The 23,320-nt window shown below is 44.6% G+C and overlaps 1 protein-coding gene across 8 annotated transcripts; it reads right to left on the bottom strand.

Annotated features, from left to right (window-relative positions):
• Positions 1–458: 458 nt before the first annotated feature.
• LOC123119614 (uncharacterized) lies at positions 459–21,050 on the bottom strand. 8 transcript variants are annotated; one of them, XR_006458771.1, is made up of 5 exons: positions 20,496–21,047; positions 16,844–16,926; positions 16,635–16,737; positions 1,573–1,786; positions 459–803 (listed from the first exon to the last, which is right to left on the bottom strand). XR_006458771.1 is itself a non-coding variant. In XM_044539475.1 (4 exons), coding segments are annotated over exons 1-4 (333 nt in total). In that variant the 5' UTR covers positions 20,498–21,050; the 3' UTR covers positions 459–674. The 8 variants fall into 8 exon arrangements, 1 of the variants encoding a protein (XP_044395410.1); XR_006458769.1 differs by having other exon boundaries at positions 1,573–1,806; positions 20,496–21,045; XR_006458774.1 differs by lacking the exon at positions 1,573–1,786 and having other exon boundaries at positions 20,496–21,050.
• Positions 21,051–23,320: the final 2,270 nt, after the last annotated feature.

The following is a 23,320-nucleotide window of genomic DNA, read 5'->3' as shown; positions in this document are numbered from 1 at the left end:
TATAAGTTCACGTTTCTTCTCACCAATCCTGAATTTTGATACTGATTCATGGCTTGGTCCATAAAAGTAGTATAATAAGTTACAAATTGACCTCATAACATAATTGCATCCACCACACAAACAAGGTTCCCCCGCCTTATCTTTACAATTCTTGGACCATCAGCAACTAAACGAGCAACTCCCATCAGTACCAACCATAGCTGCCAGCTTAACATGATTGTTGAAGTTAACTTGCCAAGGAAACTCTGATGATAAGAGCTTGCATGTATACAAAGGAAACAACATATAACAATAACCGAAACTACTGCCTATGTGGAATATAAAAATTATACTATTTGTTTTTTTTTTACCTGGAGTACAACCATTATCACCAGAATGGCCATGAAGAAGTGATTCCCGCTAGAAACCTTGAATATGTTCAGCTCATCGGTTCCATTGCATTGAACTCATCAAACACCTTAGAAAAGAAAGATGACATGATATGTATACCCAACTATGTTAACAACATATACTTCTGATTCACATTCGATGAAACTATTAAATTACACCGGTACATCAGGAGGTAGCTACTCCTGAACTATAAAATTCAGAATTTAAGCTTCTAATCCTGAAACATGTACAAAAATTGCCAAGTTATGTTCTCTATTGCCCAAACACTCGCCAAGACTACCTTATCAAAGGATCAAGGAGATACTAGTAACTAGCCAAGTTAGGAGGAATGACAACCATATCTTGCTTTGTTTCTTCAGATCCAAACGCACACTAAAGGCCTTTCTTCCGGATAAAAACTGGTCTGTCAAGCCCTGAAATAGTTATGCTGTATGTCAGATGTAGAAATACACATGTCACAATTGCAAGGACAAACATAACTGCTCCCCTCCTCAGTTTATCGCAAGAGATAAATTCCGTCTCTAATACATAATTAATTAATGGAGGCGGTATCCCAGAATAATCTCATACATAATGAAGATGCATGTTTGATGATTTATAAAATGGATTATGTTAACCTTTGAGTCCTTCATTTTCCATGCACGTGGGATTTCCCACAATTTATGCAGGGGCTAAAATATCATACTGTTGAGCACCAGAATCAGCTCTTTCAGTCCTCAGTTTCACAGGAACAAATTCATCTTATGACTGCCGTAAAATTCAGTACATACTACTAACGCAAATTTCACTCTTCAACTAAGATTTTTAATGAGGCACTCTTCGCTACTAATCTTATCAAGCATAATCAAATATCTCACAATATCAGCAGGCAATCAACAAGGTGGACCATCAACATGCATTTTTGGAACTAGAATGTGGCACAGAGAAATATGATCAACAACTAGGGAGTGGAAATTATGCTCTTCTATTACAAAGGGATAACAGTTAGTACTTAGTACTCCCTCTGTAAAGAAATATAAGAGTGTTTAGATCAATAAAGGCTTGTGTGACTGACAGGCAAACAACAACCAATTAAAACAATATTTTTACTGCAGAACCTCTCGTGTGAAAGAAACCCTATGCACACAAGGTTAGACAATTAAAAATACATAGTTTATATTACCAGAAGTAAAAGGAATGCACCTTTAGTTTGAAATGGAATATCTGAAAAGCCTCCCTTACAGGGAGATTCATTAGAATATCATGGAACCTTGATTTAAATCTTTTCAACTTGCTGATTGCTGGACTATCAAGGAGAAGAGGGTTAAGTCCTCTTGGTTTGTGGGTTGAGTCGACCAAAAATTCAGCAAATGTTGACAGTCGTTCTCATTGCAATGGAAATAAATCCATCTGGAAACTGCTAGGAGCCAAGCATTGCTCCAGACAACATGAAACACAGAACAAAAGTTAAATTACTCATGTCATCATATGGATAATCACAATAATTTTACTTGTGACATAGGGGTAGAGGTAGGATGCAAATCCTCACAATAGCAAAGTGTTGGTAAGGCGCTAGCTAAGCTTGTAATTAGTGTTGCTTCCCAAAAGCTCGAGACATTGTCGTTCAAACAAATCCAACTTGGATTCTGTGAAGTTAGCTAATGGCAACTAAACAAGAAAATTACGTGATGCACTGTATCTGGACTTCTGGAGTGAGCAGAGATTTGGGAGCATTACTGAAAAATATACGTGACTTTAAAGAATACACACGCAATGAGAAAGGGCTGAGAAACTCTGTCCTTGCCAGAATCTGTACCAGCCTCGAGGGGACGCATGCCTTCCACCGGCAGGAAGATGCGATCCCCCAGGCCCAAACCCTCTGCAGTCGATTTCACATGTTGATGCCAAGGGCGCACAGTAGGAGAACCTGGGGTGCTTAATCAAGCACGTGGCAACCAACCCGCAATCAGGAAAGGAACACCCAGCCAGATCAGCGGGGTACGAAGAGTGCACAGGCAAGTGGGATGCCGGATCAAGTCCCTCTACTGCCAGTACGGCCAGTCTCTGCCTCTGTTGCCTTGTCTACCAGATATTTTCAAGAGTGGCATCATCGCCTTGGGTCACTTGTGATCTCTCATCCTTAGTTCGACGTGATCTTCTTGGATCCGTCTCCGATGATGTCTCTAATACGTGGTCCAGTTACCTTATACTCATAGCGAGACAGTATCTCAGAATCCTTTAGACCTTGTTCACTCTGATCTCGAGGGATCATCTCCTTTTGCCTCCGCTAGTGACTTCTCTCAAAACACCTGGATATATACTTTATTTCTTCTCGTAGTGAGGTCTTATCTATAACCCTTTTCCTGCCCTGATTCACACTCAATTCTCTACGCCTATTCATGTGTTCTATGGTGACTCTGGTGGAGAGTATATCTCCAAGCTGTTGCGTGGAATCCTTGCTGAGCAGACTTTAGTTCTCTTATCCTGGTGCTCAACCTCAAAATGGCGTGGCTGAGCGCAATCACCGTCACCTTCTTGAGATGGCTCCTCCATTGATGGTCACCGCCTCTCTTCCAACGCACTTTTGGGCCGAGTCTGTCTCCACTTCCATCCATCTCATCAACCTTCAGCAATCCATTGCTCTGCAGGGTGGCGCTCCTTTCGAGCGTCTATTTGATTATTTCCTGATTATTCGGCACTTCAATTGTTTGGTTGCGTTTGCTATGTCCTTCTTGCCCACATGAACGTACCAAACTGACTGCTCAGTCCGTTGAGTGTGTCTTCTTAGGATACAACGATGAGCATAAGGGATATCATTATTGGGATCATGTTGGGCGTCGGATGCCTATTTCTCGGGATATGACTTTTGATGAGTCTCATCCCTTCTACCCGCGTCCATCTTCCTTGACCTTTTCAATGGAGGAAATCTATATTTTTTTTCAAATCCAACACTCCTATCACTCCCTTATCCATTTGTTGTACTGCTCCTGCTTGTCCGATAATTGCAGATCCAATGCCATCATCTCCTATGATTTCCTCACCTCGCTTATCACAGGATTCTACACCTTCATCGGTTGTGGCTTCCTTCTCTAAATCACCTGAGTTTATCCCTATGATTTCGACTTGTATTCTTCCATCTTTTCCTCACTTTTATATACATCGTCCGCGCGTTGCGAATGTGTCTACTGATGTGCCACATCCCCTCTCAGCCTACTTATGGCTTGCTTCCTCGTCCGCTTCCGCCTGTTGACCGCCTTGGACTTCCAACCGTTGGTGCTGGTGTTCTTGAGCCGACTTCTTATCGTGATGTTATTCATACCAAATGGCACCTTGCGATGGCAGAGGAGATTGTTGCTCTTGAGCGCATCAGCATGTGGGATATTGTTTCTCTTCCTCCTCGTATTCGTCCCATCACTTGGTGGGAATGTTATGACTCACTTTGACCTTTTATACATTCCTTCTTTTGCGCATGTTCCTCGACTTTACAACACTCGTGGTCCGCGTGTTGTGGATTCTTCTCATAAGCCATCTCCCTCGACTTTCGTTTGGCAACGCACCGCCTCCGGCTTACTCTACTTATGGCTTTCGAGCTCGCCCGCTTCTGTCTAATGACCGCTTTCGAGCTCGCCCGCTTATTGTCGTGAGGTTGTTCATCCCAAATGGCTGCATGTCATGGCATCGAAGATTGATGCTCTTGCCCGCAACGGCACGTGGAATCTCATTTCCCTTCCTCCTCGTGCTCGTCTCATCACTTGTAAGTGGGTCTACAAGGTTGAGACTGATGATACTCTTGAGCGTTACAAAGCTCGTTTAGTGGTGAGAACATGGTCATGACTACGAAGAGACATTTACTCCTATATATATGGCCCACGTGACCACTCTTCGCACACTTCTCAATATGGCTTCTATTCGCCGCTAGTCTGTCTCTCAGCTTGATGTCAAGAATGCCTACAAGTAGCCACCACCTAGGTTCTCTTCCTAATGGCATGGTTTGTCGTCTTCATCACTGTCTATATGGCCCTAAGCAAACACCTCAGGCCTGGTTTGAGCGCTTTGTCTCAGTGGTGATTGCGGCTAGTTTTTGGCGAGTGCTCATTATACTACACTTTCGATCCACCATTCAGCTCGTGGTCAAACACTTCTTCTACATGTTGATCATCACTAGCAACGACTGTAAGAACATTACCTTGGTGAAGGCTCGTCATAGTGAATTTCTTATGTCCGATCTTGGTCCTCTTTGGTACTTCCTTGAGATTGAGGTTTATTCTACCTCTAATGACTTCTTTATTTTCTAAGAGAAGTATGTCCAGGATCTTCTTACTCGTGCTACTCTTTCTGATGAGTGCACTGTTGAGACTCCGATGGAGTCAACGTCCACCTTTGTGACCACCTCCGCTCCCTACCAGTCTGGATGAGCATCCTTTGCCTTGATGTGGGTTGCTACAAGCATTGTCTCAATCCCACATCCCGTGTTCCCTTTATGTGTGACACCATAACCGCGCGCTCGAGCGCCACCAATGGTGAGCAGGAGCTCGGATAATCGACGCGTACCTGGATTATGCACGGGACGAGCCGAAGACAGGCGCTACCTAAAGTCGAGGCCAAGGGCGCACAGTAGGAGAACCTGGGGTGCTTAATCAAGCTGTGGCACACAACCCGCAATCAGGAAAGGAACACCCAGTCGGATCGGCGGGGTACGAAGAGTGCACAGGCAAGTGGGATGCCGGATCAAGTCCCTCTACTGTTAGTGCCGCCAGTCTCTCCCTCTGTTGCCTTGTCTACCAGATATTTTCAAGAGTGGCATCATCGCCTTGGGTCACTTGTGATCTCTCATCCTTAGTTCGACGTGATCTTCTTGGATCCGCCTCGAATGATGTCTCTAATACGTGGTCCAGTTACCTTAAACTCATAGCAAGACAGTGTCTCAGCATCCTTTAGACCTTGTTCACTCTGATCTCGAGGGATCATGTCCTTTTGCCTCCGCTAGTGACTTCCCTCAACACACCTGGATATATACTTTATTTCTTCTCGTAGTGAGGTCTTATCTATAAGCCTTTTGCGGCCATGGTTCACACTCAATTCTCTACGCCTATTCATGTGTTCTATGGTGACTCTGGTGGAGAGTACATCTCCAAACTGTTGCGTGGAATCCTTGCTGAGCAGACTTTGCTTCTCTTATCCTGGTGCTCATGCTCAAAATGGTGTGGCTGAGCACAAGCATCGTCACCTTATTGAGACGGCTCCTCCATTGATGGTCACCGCCTCTCTTTCACCGCACTTTTGGGCCGAGTCTGTCTCCACTTCCATCTATCTCATCAACCTTCAGCAATCCATTGCTCTACAGGGTGGCGCTCCTTTCGAGCGTCTATTTGATTATTTCCTGATTATTCAGCACTTCAATTGTTTGGTTATGTTTGCTATGTCCTTGCCCATGTGAACGCACCAAACTGACTGCTCCGTCCGTTGAGTGTGTCTTCTTAGGATACAACGATGAGCATAAGGGATATCATTATTGGGATCATGTTGGGCGTCGGATGCCTATTTCTCGGGATATGACTTTTGATGAGTCTCATCCCTTCTACCCGCGTCCATCTTCCTCGACCTTTTCAATGGAGGAAATCTATTTTTTATACCCAACACTCCTATCACTCCCTTATCCATTCGTTGTACTGCTCCTGCTTCTCCGATAATTGCAGATCCAATGCCATCATCTCCTATGATTTCGTCACCTCGCTTATCACAGGATTCAACACCTTCGTCGGTTGTGGCTTCTTCTCTCCCATCACCTGAGTTTATCCCGATTATTTCTGCTCGTATTCTTCCATCTTTTCCTCACATTTATATATATCGCCCGCGTGTTGCGAATGTGTCTCTTGATGTGCCACTAGCCCTCTCGGCCTACTTATGGCTTGCTTCCTCGTCCGCTTCCGCCTGTTGACCGCCTTGGTCTTCCAAGCGTTGGCGCTGGTGTTCTTGAGCCGACATCTTATCGTGATGTTATTCATACCAAATGGCACCTTGCGATGGCAGAGGAGATTGTTGCTCTTGAGCGCATCAGCATGTGGGATATTGTTTCTCTTCCTCGTGTTTGTCCCATCACTTGGTGGGAATGTTATGACTCACTTTGACTTCTTATACGTTCCTTCTTTTGCTCATGTTCCTCGACTTTACTACACTCGTGGTCCGCGTGTTGTGGATTCTTCTGATAAGCCATCTCCCTCGACTATTATATCTTCTTTCGTTTGGCAACGCACCGCCTCCAGCTTATAGTGTACTTATGGCTTTTGAGCTCGCCCACTTCTGCCTATTGACCGCTATGGTTACTGTGCAGCTCTTCCCGAGACGTCTTCTTGCCGTGAGGTTGTTCATCCCAAATGGGTGCATGTCATGGCATTGAAGATTGATGCCCTTGCCCGCAACGGCACGTGGAATCTCATTTCCCTTCCTCCTCGTGCTCGTCTCATCACTTGTAAGTGGGTCTACAAGGTTAAGACTGATGATACTCTTGAGCGTTACAAAGCTCGTTTAGTGGTGAGAACATGGTCATGACTACGAAGAGACATTTACTCCTATATATATGGCCCACGTGACCACTCTTCGCACACTTCTCAATGTGACTTCTATTCGCCGCTAGTATGTCTCTCAGCTCAATGTGACTGAATGGTGGCTAGGTTCTCTTCCTAATGGCATGGTTTGTCGTCTTCGTCGCTGTCTATATGGCCCTAAGCAAACTCCTCAGGCCTGGTTTGAGCGCTTCGTCTCAGTGGTGATTGCGGCTAGTTTTTGGCGAGTGCTCATAGTACTACACATCCGATCCACCATTCAGCTCGTGGTCGAACACTACTTCTACATGTTGATCATCACTAGCAACGACTCTAAGTACATTACCTTGGTGAAGGCTCGTCATAGTGAATTTCTTATGTCCGATCTTGGTCCTCTTTGGTACTTCCTTGAGATTGAGGTTTATTCTACCTCTAATGACTTCTTTATTTTCTAAGAGAAGTATGTCCAGGATCTTCTTACTCGTGCTACTCTTTCTGATGAGCGCACTGTTGAGACTCCTATGGAGTCAACGTCCACCTTTGTGACCACCTCCGCTCCCTACGAGTCTGGATGGGCATCCTTTGCCTTGCTGCGGGTTGCTACAAGCACTGTCTCAATCCCACATCCCGTGTTCCCTTTGTGTGACACCATAACCGCGTGCTCGAGCGCCACCAATGGTGAGCAGGAGCTCGGACAATCAACGCGTACCTGGATTATGCACGGGACGAGCCGAAGACAGGCGCTACCTAAAGTCGAGGCCAAGGGCGCACAGGAGGAGAACCTGGGGTGCTTAATCAAGCACGTGGCACACAACCCGCAATCAGGAAAGGAACACCCAGTCGGATCGTCGGGGTACGAAGAGTGCACAGGCAAGTGGGATGCTGGATCAAGTCCCTCTACTGTCAGTGCCGCCAGTCTCTTCCTCTGTTGCCTTGTCTACCAGATATTTTCAAGAGTGGCATCATCGCCTTGGGTCACTTGTGATCTCTCATCCTTAGTTCGACGTGATCTTCTTGGATCCGTCTCCAATGATGTCTCTAATACGTGGTCCAGTTACCTTATACTCATAGCGAGACAGTGTCACAGCATCCTTTAGACCTTGTTCACTATGATCTCGAGGGATCATCTCCTTTTGCCTCCGCTAGTGACTTCTCTCAACACACCTGGATATATACTTTATTTCTTCTCGTAGTGAGGTCATATCTATAAGCCTTTTGCTGCCATGGTTCACACTCAATTCTCTACGCCTATTCATGTGTTCTATGGTGACTCTGGTGGAGAGTATATCTCCAAGCCGTTGCGTGGAATCCTTGCTGAGCAGACTTTGGTTCTCTTATCCTGGTGCTCATGCTCAAAATGGCGTGGCTGAGTAGAAGCATCGTCACCTTCTTGAGACGGCTCCTCCATTGATGGTCACCGCCTCTCTTTCACCGCACTTTTGGGCCGAGTCTATCTGCACTTTCATCTATCTCATCAACCTTCAGCAATCCATTGCTCTGCAGGGGGGCGCTCCTTTCGAGCGTCTATTTGATTATTTCCTGATTATTCAGCACTTCAATTGTTTGGTTGTGTTTGCTATGTCCTTCTTGCCCACATGAACGCACCAAACTGACTGCTCATTCCGTTGAGTGTCTTCTTAGAATACAACGATGAGCATAAGGGATATCATTATTGGGATCATGTTGGGCGTCGGATGCCTATTTCTCGGGATATGACTTTCGATGAGTCACATCCCTTCTACCGCATCCATCTTCCTCGACCTTCTCAATGGAGGAAATCTATTTTTTTAACCCAACACTCCTATCACTCCTTTATCCATTTGTTGTACTGCTCCTGCTTCTCCGATAATTGCAGATCCAATGCCGTCATCTCCTATTATTTCGTCACCTCGCTTATCACAGGATTCAACACCTTCATCGGTTGTGGCTTCCTTCTCTCCATCACCTGAGTTTATCCCGATGAGTTCTGCTCATATTCTTCCATCTTTTCCTCACTTTTATATACATCGTCTGCGTGTTGCGAATGTGCCTCTTGATGTGCCACTTCCCCTCTCGGCCTATTTATGGCTTGCTTCCTCGTACGCTTCCACCTGTTGACCGCCTTGGTCTTCCAAGCATTGGCGTTGGTGTTCTTGATACGACTTCTTATCGTGATGTTATTCATACCAAATGACACCTTGCGATGGCAGAGGAGATTGTTGCTCTTGAGCGCATCAGCATGTGGGATATTGTTTCTCTTCCTCCTCGTGTTCGTCCCATCACTTGGTGGGAATGTTATGACTCACTTTGAGTTTTTATACGTTCCTTTTGATCATGTTCCTGGACTTTACTACACTCGTGGTCCGCGTGTTGTGGATTCTTCTGATAAGCCATCTCCCTCGACTATTATATCTTCTTTCGTTTGGCAACGCACCGCCTCCAGCTTATAGTGTACTTATGGCTTTTGAGCTCGCCCGCTTCTGCCTATCGACCGCTATGGTTACTGTGCAGCTCTTCCCGAGACGTCTTCTTGCCGTGAGGTTGTTCATCCCAAATGGGTGCTTGTCATGGCATTGAAGATTGATGCCCTTGCCCGCAACGGCACGTGGAATCTCATTTCCCTTCCTCCTCGTGCTCGTCTCATCACTTGTAAGTGGGTCTACAAGGTTAACACTGATGATACTCTTGAGCGTTACAAAGCTCGTTTAGTGGTGAGAACATGGTCATGACTACGAAGAGACATTTACTCCTATATATATGGCCCACGTGACCACTCTTCGCACACTTCTCAATATGGCTTCTATTCGCCGCTAGTCTGTCTCTCAGCTTGATGTCAAGAATGCCTACAAGTAGCCACCACCTAGGTTCTCTTCCTAATGGCATGGTTTGTCGTCTTCATCACTGTCTATATGGCCCTAAGCAAACCCCTCAGGCCTGGTTTGAGCGCTTTGTCTCAGTGGTGATTGCGGCTAGTTTTTGGCGAGTGCTCATTATACTACACTTTCGATCCACCATTCAGCTCGTGGTCAAACACTTCTTCTACATGTTGATCATCACTAGCAACGACTGTAAGAACATTACCTTGGTAAAGGATCGTCATAGTGAATTTCTTATGTCCGATCTTGGTCCTCTTTGGTACTTCCTTGAGATTGAGGTTTATTCTACCTCTAATGACTTCTTTATTTTCTAAGAGAAGTATGTCCAGGATCTTCTTACTCGTGCTACTCTTTCTGATGAGCGCACTGTTGAGACTCCTATGGAGTCAACATCCACCTTTGTGACCACCTCCGCTCCCTACGAGTCTGGATGGGCATCCTTTGCCTTGCTGCGGGTTGCTACAAGCACTGTCTCAATCCCACATCCCGTGTTCCCTTTGTGTGACACCATAACCGCACGCTCGAGCTCCACCAAGGGTGAGCAGGAGCTCGAACAATCGACGCGTACCTGGATTATGCACGGGACGAGCCGAAGACAGGCGCTACCTAAAGTCGAGGCCAAGGGCGCACAGTAGGAGAACCTGGGGTGCTTAATCAAGCACGTGGCACACAACCCGCAATCAGGAAAGGAACACCCAATCAGATCGGCGGGGTACGATGAGTGCACAGGCAAGTGGGATGCTGGATCAAGTCCCTCTACTGTCAGTGCCGCCAGTCTCTGACTCTGTTACTTGTCTACCAGATATTTTCAAGAGTGGCATCATCGCCTTGGGTCACTTGTGATCTCTCATCCTTAGTTCGACGTGATCTTCTTGGATCCGTCTCCAATGATGCCTCTAATACGTGGTCCAGTTTCCTTATACTCATAGCGAGACAGTGTCTCAGCATCCTTTAGACCTTGTTCACTCTGATCTCGAGGGATCATCTCATTTTGCCTCCGCTGGTGACTTCTCTCAACACACCTGGATATATACTTTATTTCTTCTCGTAGTGAGGTCTTATCTATAAGCCTTTTGTGGCCATGGTTCACACTCAATTCTCTACGCCTATTCATGTGTTCTATGGTGACTCTGGGGGAGAGTATATCTCCAAGCTGTTGCGTGGAATCCTTGTTGAGCAGACTTTGGTTCTCTTATCCTGGTGCTCATGCTCAAAATGGCGTGGCTGAGCACAAGCATCGTCACCTTCTTGAGACGGCTCCTCCATTGATGGTCACCGCCTCTCTTTCACCGCACTTTTGGGCCGAGTCTGTTTGCACTTCCATCTATCTCATTAACCTTCCGCAATCCATTGCTCTGCAGGGTGGCGCTCCTTTCGAGTGTCTATTTGATTATTTCCTGATTATTCGGCACTTCAATTGTTTGGTTGTGTTTGCTATGTCCTTCTTGCCCACGTGAACGCACCAAACTGACTGCTCAGTCCGTTGAGTGTGTCTTCTTAGGATACAACGATGAGCATAAGGGATATCATTATTGGGATCATGTTGGGCGTCGGATGCCTATTTCTCGGGATATGAATTTCGATGAGTCTCATCCCTTCTACCCGCGTCCATCTTCCTCGACCTTTTCAATGGAGGAAATCTATTTTTTTTAAACCCAACACTCCTATCACTCCCTTATCCATTTGTTGTACTGCTCCTGCTTTTTCGATAATTGCAGATCCAATGCCATCATCTCCTATGATTTCGTCACCTCGCTTATCACAGGATTCAACACCTTCATCGGTTGTGGCTTCCTTCTCTCCATCACCTAAGTTTATCTCGATGGTTTCTGCTCGTATTCTTCCATCTTTTCCTCACTTTTATATACATCGCTCGTGTGTTGCGAATGTGTCTCTTGATGTGCCACTTCCCCTCTCGGCCTACTTATGGCTTGCTTCCTCGTCCGCTTCCGCATGTTGACCGTGTTGGTCTTCCAAGCGTTGGCGCTGGTCTTCTTGAGCCGACTTCTTATCGTGATGTTATTCATACCAAATGGCACCTTGCGATGGCAGAGGAGATTGTTGCTCTTGAGCGCATCAGCATGTGGGATATTGTTTCTCTTCCTCCTCGTGTTCGTCCCATCACTTGGTGGGAATGTTATGACCCACTTTGACTTTTTATATGCTCCTTGTTTTGCTCATGTTCCTCGACTTTAGATCACTTATGCTCCGCGTGTTGTGGATTCTTCTGATAAGCCATCTCCCTCGACTATTATATCTTCTTTCGTTGGGCAACGCACCGCCTCCAGCTTAGTCTACTTCTGGCTGTCGAGCTCGCCCGCTTCTTTCTATTGACTGTTACGGTTAATACGCAGCCCTTCCCGAGATGACTTCTTGCCGTGAGGTTGTTCATCCCAAATGGCTGCATGTCATGGCATCGAAGATTTATGCTCTTGCCCGCAACGGCACGTGGAATCTCCTTTCCCTTCCTCCTCGTGCTCGTCTCATCACTTGTAAGTGGGTCTACAAGGTTAAGACTGATGATACTCTTGAGTGTTATAAAGCTCGTTTAGTGGTGAGAACATGGTCATCACTACGAAGAGACATTTACTCCTATATATATGGCCCACATGACCACTCTTCGCACACTTCTCAATGTGGCCTCTATTCGCCGCTAGTCTGTCTCTCAGCTTGATGTCAAGAATGCCTATAAGTAGCCACCATTCTCTTCCTAATGGCATGGTTTGTCGTCTTAGTCGCTGTCTATATGGCCCTAAGCAAACCCCTCAGGCCTGGTTTGAGCGCTTCGTCTTACTGGTGACTGCGGCTAGTTTTTGGCGAGTGCTCATTGTACTACACATCCGATCCACCATTCAGCTCGTGGTCGAACACTTCTTCTACATGTTGATCATCACAGGCGACTCTAAGTACATTACCTTGGTGAAGGCTCGTCATAGTGAATTTCTTATGTCCGATCTTGGTCCTCTTTGGTACTTCCTTGAGATTGAGGTTTATTCTACCTCTAATGACTTCTTTATTTTCTAAGAGAAGTATGTCCGGGATCTTCTTACTCGTGCTACTCTTTCTGATGAGCGCACTGTTGAGACTCCTATGGAGTCAACGTCCACCTTTGTGACCACCTCCGCTCCCTACGAGTCTGGATGGGCATCCTTTGCCTTGCTGCGGGTTGCTACAAGCACTGTCTCAATCCCACATCCCGTGTTCCCTTTGTGTGACACCATAACCGCGCGCTCGAGCGCCACCAATGGTGAGCAGGAGCTCGGACAATCGACGCGTACCTGGATTATGCACGGGACGAGCCGAAGACAGGCGCTACCTAAAGTCGAGGCCAAGGGCGCACAGTAGGAGAACCTGGGGTGCTTAATCAAGCACGTGGCACACAACCCGCTATCAGGAAAGGAACACCCAGTCAGATCGGCGAGGTACGATGAGTGCACATGCAAGTGGGATGCTGGATCAAGTCCCTCTGTTGCCAGTGCCGCCAGTCTCTGCCTCTGTTGCCTTGTCTACCAGATATTTTCAAGAGTGGCATCATCGCCTTGGGTCACTTGTGATTTCTCATCCTTAGTTCGACGTGATCTTCTTGGATCCGCCTCGAATGATGTCTCTAATACGTGGTCCAGTTACCTTATACTCATAGCGAGACAGTGTCACAGCATCCTTTAGACCTTGTTCACTCTGATCTCGAGGGATCATCTCCTTTTGCCTCCGCTAGTGACTTCTCTCAACACACCTGGATATATACTTTATTTCTTCTCGTAGTGAGGTCATATCTATAAGCCTTTTGCTGCCATGGTTCACACTCAATTCTCTACGCCTATTCATGTGTTCTATGGTGACTCTGGTGGAGAGTATATCTCCAAGCCGTTGCGTGGAATCCTTGCTGAGCAGACTTTGGTTCTCTTATCCTGGTGCTCATGCTCAAAATGGCGTGGCTGAGCAGAAGCATCGTCACCTTCTTGAGACGGCTCCTCCATTGATGGTCACCGCCTCTCTTTCACCGCACTTTTGGGCCGAGTCTGTCTCCACTTCCATCTATCACATCAACGTTCAGCAATCCATTGCTCTGCAGGGTGGCACTCCTTTCGAGCGTCTATTTGATTATTTCCTGATTATTCGGCACTTCAATTGTTTGGTTGTGTTTGCTATGTCCTTCTTGCCCACGTGAACGCACCAAACTGACTGCTCGGTCCGTTGAGTGTGTCTTCTTAGGATACAAAGATGAGCATAAGGGATATCATTATTGGGATCATGTTGGGCATCGGATGCCTATTTCTCGGGATATGACTTGATGAATCTCATCCCTTCTACACGTGTCCTTCTTCCTCGACCTTTTCAATGGAGGAACTCTATTTTTGTTTAAACCCAACACTCCTATCACTCCCTTATCCATCGGTTGTACTGCTCCTGCTTCTGCGATAATTGCAGAACAAATGCCATCTTCTGCTATGATTTCCTCACCTCGCTTATCACAGGATTCTACACCTTCATCGGTTGTGTCTTCCTTGCCTCCATCACCTGAGTTTATCCCGATGATTTCTGCTCGTATTCTTCCATCTTTTCCTCACTTTTATATACATTGTCTGCGTGTTGCGAAAGTGTCTACTGATGTGCCACTTCCCCTCTCGGCCTACTTATGGCTTGCTTCCTCGTCCGCTTCCGCCTGTTGACCGCCTTGGTCTTCCAAGCGTTGGCGCTGGTGTTCTTGATTCATACCAAATGGAACCTTGCGATGGCAGAGGAGATTATTGCTCTTGAGCGCATCAGCATGTGGGATATTGTTTCTCTTCCTCCTCGTGTTCGTCCCATCACTTGGTGGGAATGTTATGACCCACTTTGACTTTTTATATGTTCCTTCTTTTGCTCATGTTCCTCGACTTTACATCACTCATGCTCCGCGTGTTGTGGATTCTTCTGATAAGCCATCTCCCTCGACTATTATATCTTCTTTCGTTGGGCAACGCACCACCTCCAGCTTAGTCTACTTATGGCTTTCGAGCTCGCCCGCTTCTTTCTATTGACTGTTATGGTTACTACGCAGCTCTTCCCGAGACGACTTCTTGCCGTGAGGTTGTTCATCCCAAATGGTTGCATGTGATGGCATCGAAGATTGATGCTCATGCCCGCAACGGCACGTGGAATCTCATTTCCCTTCCTCCTTGTGCTCGTCTCATCACTTGTAAGTGGGTCTACAAGGTTAAGACTGATGATACTTTTGAGCGTTACAAAGCTCGTTTAGTGGTGAGAAGATGGTCATGACTACGAAGAGACATTTACTCCTATATATATGGCCCACGTGACCACTCTTCGCCCACTTGTCAATGTGGCTTCTATTCGCCGCTAATCTGTCTCTCGATGTCAAGAATGCCTACAAGTAGCCATCACCTAGGTTCTCTTCCTAATGGCATGGTTTGTCGTCTTCGTCGCTGTCTATATGGCCCTAAGCAAACCCTTCGTGCCTGGTTTGAGCGCTTCGTCTCAGTGGTGATTGCGGCTAGTTTTTGGCGAGTGGGCATTATCCTACACTTTCGATCCACCGTTCGAGTGCACCTCTTCCCACGGCGTCATCGCTCTACTTTCCTACTCTACCCTCCATTATATGCTCTGCGGCATTGTCGTCGTGGCCAGGATGGTGGCAAAATCACTAGCGTTGATGCCTCTCGCATGATGTTGCTAGAGCATTCATCCTCTCAAGTGGCACGAACGGCCGAAGGGGACAATGCCACCATGGATTTTGGCATTCCCTCTGTTGGATCGTGAAGTGTTTGGGAGTGAGACTAAGAGAAATACGGGAAAGGAGATGATGCCTAGCGTTTTAGCAGAATGAAGCCTAAACAGAATTGTTGAGATGAGTTATAGGACCGCTACCAAAATGGATGGTGTATTTTTCTCCAAAGTGGGACACACGTTTGATGCAAACACGACCAACTGGGATATAAACATGAATTCAAATAACGTACATGAATACGAAAAATTGTTAAATGTTCGCGTCAAATTCAAAAAATGTCTGTGGATTCTAAAACAATGTTCACAAATTCCAAAAACATTATCGTGTTCGAAAAATGTTCTCATATTTAAGACAAGTATGAATTCCAAAAATGTTAAGGAATTCAAAAAATGTTAAGGAATTCAAAAAATGTTCAAGACGAATTCAAAATTGTTCACTGATTCTAGAAACTCTTCACAGATTCCAAAATCGTTCACATATTCGAAAAATGTTCACATATTCAAAAACTATTCAACCATTTGAAAAGGTTCAAAATTTTCAAAAAAATATTCACGAATTTGGAAAATATTTGGTAATTCAATATTTTAGCAAATTCAAAAATGTGAATTGAAAATTGTTCACAAATTTGAAAAAGGTTCAAAAAAATTAAGAAGGAAAAAGAAAAGGAGAACACGAAGAAAAACATAGCGTTGACCATAATTCTTTATACATCGCACCATATTTTTTAGAATCTAACATGAAAGCCGTATACAAAAAGAATAAATCTAGCATGTAATTTACATGTACCATTATAATTATATTGTTTTAGAAATCTTAGGTAGGTCTATCTAGATGTCTAGACCCATGTCTATACTCTATAGCACCTTTTATACTCTACAACAATGTATGTTTGGTGTGGGTTAATTTATCACCATCGCCTCGACGGTAATCTCTATTCCCAACCTAGGGGTGTGCATTACACGATGGGGAAAAAATCTCTGAACTTCGCCAATAAGTAACTCAAATAAACAGTTATGTATGTGATTTCAAAAGAAAGATATAAATGGCAAGGTGTTTAACAAATCTGCATGCATGTTGTATCGTGCTTATTGAGTGAACAAAACAAATATCAGGATAGAAACTAAGAAGTAGAATGCGTACCACCAGGAACACAACCACCACTAGCTCTGTCACAGAATATTGTGTGATAAAAGCCCGCCATGCTAACTCAGCAGCTTCCTCAACTGACATGTTGAATTTGTAACTGAAATGTAAAGCACAAACATAAGGGATGCAACTTCAAGATAATATGAACTGTGAGCAAAGCAACATATAGATGTATAAAAAAAAACACCCCTCATCCAAGATACCATTAGCATACAAAGAACTACAGAACCGGATGCTTCCCTTGAGCCTTGCACCCTCGCTATCAACATAGTACCAAGACCAGACCCTAGAAAAGGAGCGCAATTGTTAGGCATAGACCTAAGTACTGCTTAATGACACTAAAATATGTCAAAGGGCAACTCGCAATTCCATCAAATCCAACAATCATTGTACCGATTGGAAGTACCATCCCACGGTATGAAAATAAAGGATATTAGCCAACGGTCTTTAAAGAACTAGCAATAGAAATCCTTCGCTTGTTGATGAGCTCAAGCTCATGAACCTCATGAACCTCTGAAGGAAGAAACTATTGTTATTCCTACTATCTTTACTATTAAAGGGGAGTGCGGTTGTGATGGTAGGTTGTGGTACGTCGATTCGCATGTTCTTGTGTCGCTTCCTCGCCTCCTCTCTCAAACAAATACTCGCCGACGAGTGGACCCGCCAGCTCTCTTCCCTGCCTCATCGGCTTGCTAGCCCCGATCTGATTTCTTCTTCCTTTCTCGTTAAAAGCTAGCGCAGCCACAGCTAGGGTTACTATCGCGTCCAGCCGTTGCCGCCTCACACCGCTGCCCGGGTTGCTATCTGACACACCAACCAAGAACTGCAGTGTCGAACACGAGCTTAGGTCGCCCTCGTTTGTAGATGCAAGATGTAGCTCGCCATCTTCTATGTCACGTACGACCTTCATCTCTATCTGCCTCCCAGCGCATCGAACAGAGGCACCGTGGCAGGACTCAAGGTGCAGCAGCTACTCCAGTTGTACATGAGCCATGGGTTCAAGAGAGGTTCTTGGAGTTCTCATGGTCCCTGCTTTGGCGGATGCCGAAAGGGTGAGAGTCGATTTGTTAAGGCTTCCCTGGTATTTGTCTTCAATACCAATGTATTATTTTCTCATCACTAAGCTTTTGTCTCGCTCGCTACTTGTTTCTTGCACTATATGGCCAGATCTAGCTTCTTCATTTATCCATGATTTTTCTTTAAAGTCCACCGACTAAACATACAAGAGCTTGGCAATTCTTTCTGGCTGCAGCTAAAACTTTATATTAAAGTAAACTTTAGTTTTGTTGGCTTCTTGTTCATAGAAACCGGCAGCAAGAAATAAGGCTAGATTAGCCACGGCAACATCAGCCAAGTTTATGAGCATGTACCTGGACCCTCCTGTATGGGAGTTGATCCACCGTACATGAAGATTAAAGTCATCTACATCAATATATTAATTTTGCTCCTGGTATGCACCTCTTGGAGAAATCTTAGGGCAAATATTTTCTTATTTTTGCTTTCTCTAGAAATCTTGGAGAAATTTAGTGTAGGCACCTTCAATTCTATAACATAGTTGGATGTAAAAATTACTACAATAAGCATTGTATCACAACAGTGGGCTAATTTTGTAAAGAAATGCAATGATGTAATGTTCTTGGTTAAACTTCAGTTATATATTATACTTAGTAATGCAAATTCAAGAATTAAGTTTGCAGGCATGTCGTCATTGTAGTCCTGATAGATATTTTGCTTTTCTGTATTTACGTGCATTAATAGAGTTACTAATATTGTTTCGATATTTAGTTAGTAGAAGACTGGATTGTGTCTACTACAACCAATGCGCATCAATGGGATCCAAAAATAGGCAATTCGAGGTGGATTTCACTTGTGGTAGAGAGAAGCCACACAGTTCAGATAGCAACGCGGGACTTTATGGTCACAAACAGATTGTCGTGGAATAACTCAATTGATCAGATGTAGGATTCACATCAGTGCAGATTGCCGAGTACCATGCAAATGAAATGTTGGTTGCAAAATTAATGATCTACCTCTTTGTCGAGGTAAAATTGATAAGAGTTATAAAACTCGAGAAATATTTGTTCCATTGATCTTTTAGTCTAGCAAGTAAATATTTTTTTTCCGTCATTCTTTTAGCTCGATGTAAACAATATAATTGTTTGTGCAGCCACAAGTATGCTACCTTCCGTTTCATAAACAGATGTCTTGCTACGAAACATGCAGTAAAAAAAATAGCTCGATGTAAACAATATAATTGTTTGTGCAGCCACAAGTATGCTACCTTCCGTTTCGTAAATAGATGTCCTACTACGAAACATGCAGTAAAAAAGATGTAAGTTTGACTACTACAATATAAATGACGGTTCACATTTGTACGATAAATGTTATTTTTTATTTATCATGTTCTGGGTTTATCATCATGACCGTAAATTACAGAACTATTTCTGACCAAGAGAGATATGAGAAACTCATGATTTAGCTCATTTAAATATCACAAAATTATTTTAGGAGAGACCATCTAGCATACTCAATTGTGGCATTGGCCGTGCTATTATTTTATGAGTTTATTTTGATGTCTACTTATTAATTTTAAAATTAAAATCAATATTATGGGTAGCAGCATATTCACTGGTGATGCAAGAACATTCCAGCTTGCCTGAAGAACAAAAAGTTCCATTATTTTGTGAGTCTATACAATTGTTTGCTTGCATTGTATATTAAACTTGATGTGAATTTGCATCACTTGCACCCTAATCCTTACCGGACATATACCTATACTAACTGCCAACCCCAAGAAAATTCACACACTAATTATTAAATAAAAAGATCTGAATCATGATTATTTTTTGTCCATACAAGATAGTCAGAGTGTAATAAACTGTACATAGACCCTACATTATCAATATATGCAGATGAAGAATACAAGACTTGCACTCCGTCCTGCTTGGCTCCTTTCGTTTGTGCACATCCATTGGAAGTGAGTTTTTAGATGTCTTTCTTTGTGATAAAATGTGAAAGATTCAAATCCAATGTTGATATCTTCTTTCCAGAATGTTGCTTTGTTGGTCTTTTTCACCTATTGTCTCACATGTTGAATATTAGCATACTCAGATTTTCTATTTCTGTATTTTGTTTTTGTAGACTTAGTATAAGGAGTAAGGACAGAGAAATAATATTTGAAAGGTGCAGGTTGAAATATAATTGACAAAAAACATACAAGGAAAAAGGTCTTACTAGAGATCGTCATTTATGATGTCAAATTCTCTCCCCTCACAATTCTTGGCTTGTTGCCTTAGGCTGATGACACACCTAATAAAAATAACTAATAATTTGAATTACAACGCATAATGTGAGTTTTATCTCTCCGTCAAGACATGTATCCTTCAATAGTGTACTAGACCTTATGTAGAGTGAGAAAGATAGAAAGGACTAGTTCTTGTTAATTTTGTCAGAGAGATGGAGAGACAAACATGGAAAGATGGGAGACACACAAATGGGAGAGATGGAACATCAGGGGGACTTCGGTGCTGCTTCTTGATCTGCTCGGTGCGTGAGGAGGTAAGAAATAGAGGAACATTGGGCTTAAAATTTATAGAAACTCGAAGATTGACAGCTGGAGCCATGCTGCTTTCTGTTCCCATCGAATTTTGTGTGCGCAATTCGGTCGGGCATTACGTCAAACATGTGGAAGGCATAACATACATGTATTATGGTTCACTACTCATACGCAGCAACTCCAGCGGCATGCAGCAATCAAGAAAATTAGAGCAATGGCATGCAGTAATCAGAATATTTAGATCAAAAGAGGGAATCAAGTCATGACCAAGAAAACAGAGCAATGATGATGAAACTTACATCTCGCCGTGGCTTCGTGCTTGGAGATGAGGCGTGCAAAGAAACGTAGAGAGGAGAAACGCTGGACGTCGCTGAGTTGATGCAATTGTTTCCCACAGGGCTCAGTTTGCCGTCCATCGCTCTTGTATGAGGAGCCGGCAGATAGCGGCGTAGCGCCCCCCAGCCTGCGCTAGGAGAGAACACGGCAGAGTACAGAGCCGTGGACGTCGAGGGGAGGCGGCAGATTGGAAGCACGACTCGATTGCGGATCTGCGGAAGAGCGGCGCCCCGGCCCACACCGTCGAAGCCGGCGGGCAGCGAGAGCGCACCGCGAACGCAGCTTGTCCCATGAGGAGGACTGCAGGCCGGCAACCTGTCGTGGCGCCGCCGCGACCCGGTCTGATCTGGGATTTCGATCGAGGGACTCGAGTCCTTTTTCGGCTTGCGGAACGGGCAAAGAGTCCATGCCGATGACGCGAACCATGGGAGCGGGCTTGAGCAGAGTTCGTGTCGGAGTAGGAGTTCGTGGCGGCGGTGGGGACTGGGGAGGAAGGAGGGGATCAAAGCTGCCGCCTGCGTTGGGGGCTTTTTCTTTTGAGAATCCTGCGCGGAAAACCGGGCCGATGTACAGCAGCTAGACACGGGAGAAGGCCCAAATGGATCGCAGGCCCAGCCAAGCGACAACCGCAGCGGACGACCAATTGTAAGGAATTTCCTATATGACGCTCGTTCGTGTTTCCTAAATTTGATCACTTTTTAAAAAGAATTAATTCAAAAATATCTTAACTTTTTAATAAATATTTTCAATATTTTTAAATTTAGTTTAGAATTGTAAAGATTGTTTCACAATTTCAAACAATTAAAATTAAAAACACAATTAAAAATGATCACATTTTTAAAAAATTGTTCATGCATTTTCAAATTTGTCCGCGTGGTTCAATTTTTTTTGAACATTTCCTGGAACTATAAACAATTTTTAAAAAGACTAATAATGTTTGAAAAACAGGACATTTTTTGAACAGCATGAGCAAAATTTTGAAATTTCAAACTTTGGCTAGCAACAGTACTTAACCAGTGAGAGGTCTATAGTTTGATTCCTTGTGCATGCACTGCTTTTTGTGAATTTCTGTTGCGTTACAGTACCAGCAGGGCGAACGGGCGTGCATGCCAATGGGTCGGCCCAATCAAGGGGTCAAATAGGAGCTCCCCGGTTGTAATGCAAGCTCAGTCGAACAACACCGAAAAAAATAGTCGTTGGTGTCACCTTTTCCCTCTCTCCAGGTTTTGTCTCTTCTCTCGTTGCTTCGCCGACGTTTTAGTTTATGTTTTCTCCTCCCATCTGGGGTCTTGTTCGGGCTGACCAGGGGTTGCGCTATAGTACCAGCAGGGTGAACGGGCATGCACGCCAATGGGTCGGCCCAGTCAAGCTGTCAATTAGGAGCTCCTCGATTATCATGCAAGCTCAGTCGAACCATGACAAAATAAGCAGTCATTGGTATCGCCTTTTCCCTCTCGCTAGGGTTTGTCTCTTCTCTCATCACTTTGTCGGTGTTTGTGTTTATCTCTTCTCCTCTCATTTGCGGTCTTGTTCGGGCTGACAAGGGGTGGTCTCGTACTCTCGTACGACTTCCCGGCCTTTGTGAACTATGGTTTGGATTATGAGGAGGGAATTCAGCGGGTTTATTCGATCTTGGGTAAGATTGGATCGCGGTAGCTGCTCTCATGGTGTTGGGTGATTGGGCTTCACCATTTGAATTGTCAGAGAAGGAAAAACATCAAGCCATGATGCGGGATTTGTATCTTTTTGGAAAATAGGCTTTTGCCCCAATGTCAAACAACCAAGTTCAAACACAATACAGATACAAATACACCAACATCAAGTCTGCAGGGGCACCAGATCAATAATATGCCCACGCACAAGTTAGAATAGAGGGTACACTAATCTGGATTCGACGAAGGTTGTGGCGTCAGGCGCTGAGCAAGAGAGTGAGTCGCTCCTTTTGCTTTACTAAGGACCTTCCATTTGATTAGTCCCTTTAGTGATCCTGTAAAGGAGCATAAAGGATTCTCGGCTTTTTCCCCAGAGGTGACCCTGAGTTATCGAGCCCATGAGAGGACGGAGCCCTTTAAGCAAGGGTTTCTAACAAGCTTTTGCAAGAGAGTTAAATTCCATCTTTTGACCAGAACGTAAATCAAGCTGACACTAAAAGCACTTCTAATAAAAATAGGCATGGGGATGAGGACTTATGCTTACAACCATATATTTGTGTTGGGATTATTATGATATTAATCTGTGCCCTAGAGGTCATCCATCGAGATGTGCTTGCTACCTATGGAAGTGGGGGATGTGTGCAAATTACGTCTTGACCGGCACGCGTCCTGCATCAAAGAGTCAGTTGTCCAACTGAAGGCCTTATCCGTCGCGTGGGGTTGCCCCGGTAATTAAGATAGCAATAATCAGCCACATTGGTCTTTTAAGGACTACACCTCTTGTATCCCAGAGATAGGATATGTGTTATTGTACTAAGGGTCCGTTCATTAAAGAACACATCATAAAGATTGATTGATTGGCAATATGTCTTACAATAGGTGTCAGATGCGATGCATGATTTAAAGTATGGCTAGATGGCTAAGAACTATGGTGGTGATGAAGGTGGTGGCTATGGAGATGGGAAATGGCGGCGGCTAGGGTTGATGGAGATGGTTTCTGTGAAGATGACGATGTTCTCCTATGTCTTGTTGTGCATTTGGCGTCAAACCCTTTATAAAGGTTGTTCAGGTGGATCAGACGCCTCCATTGGCACTCCATACGACCGCATATACAATCGAGAGCGGTCGTATGGAAC

This window comes from Triticum aestivum, chromosome 5D (assembly GCF_018294505.1).
Source record: "Triticum aestivum cultivar Chinese Spring chromosome 5D, IWGSC CS RefSeq v2.1, whole genome shotgun sequence".
In the NCBI taxonomy this organism is placed as follows: domain Eukaryota; kingdom Viridiplantae; phylum Streptophyta; class Magnoliopsida; order Poales; family Poaceae; genus Triticum; species Triticum aestivum.
Note: the sequence above shows the minus strand (reverse complement) of the source record. Positions and strands in the feature narration are given on the sequence as shown.

Bases quoted from the DNA above. Each gene is read 5' to 3' on its own strand.
- LOC123119614 (XM_044539475.1), bottom strand. The intron at 16,738-16,827 runs GTGTTTTTTTTT...TTTACATTTCAG, and splicing joins AATGGTATCTTGGATGAGGG to TTACAAATTCAACATGTCAG. The intron at 804-16,634 runs GTACGCATTCTA...TAACTATTTCAG, and splicing joins TGGTGGTTGTGTTCCTGGTG to GGCTTGACAGACCAGTTTTT.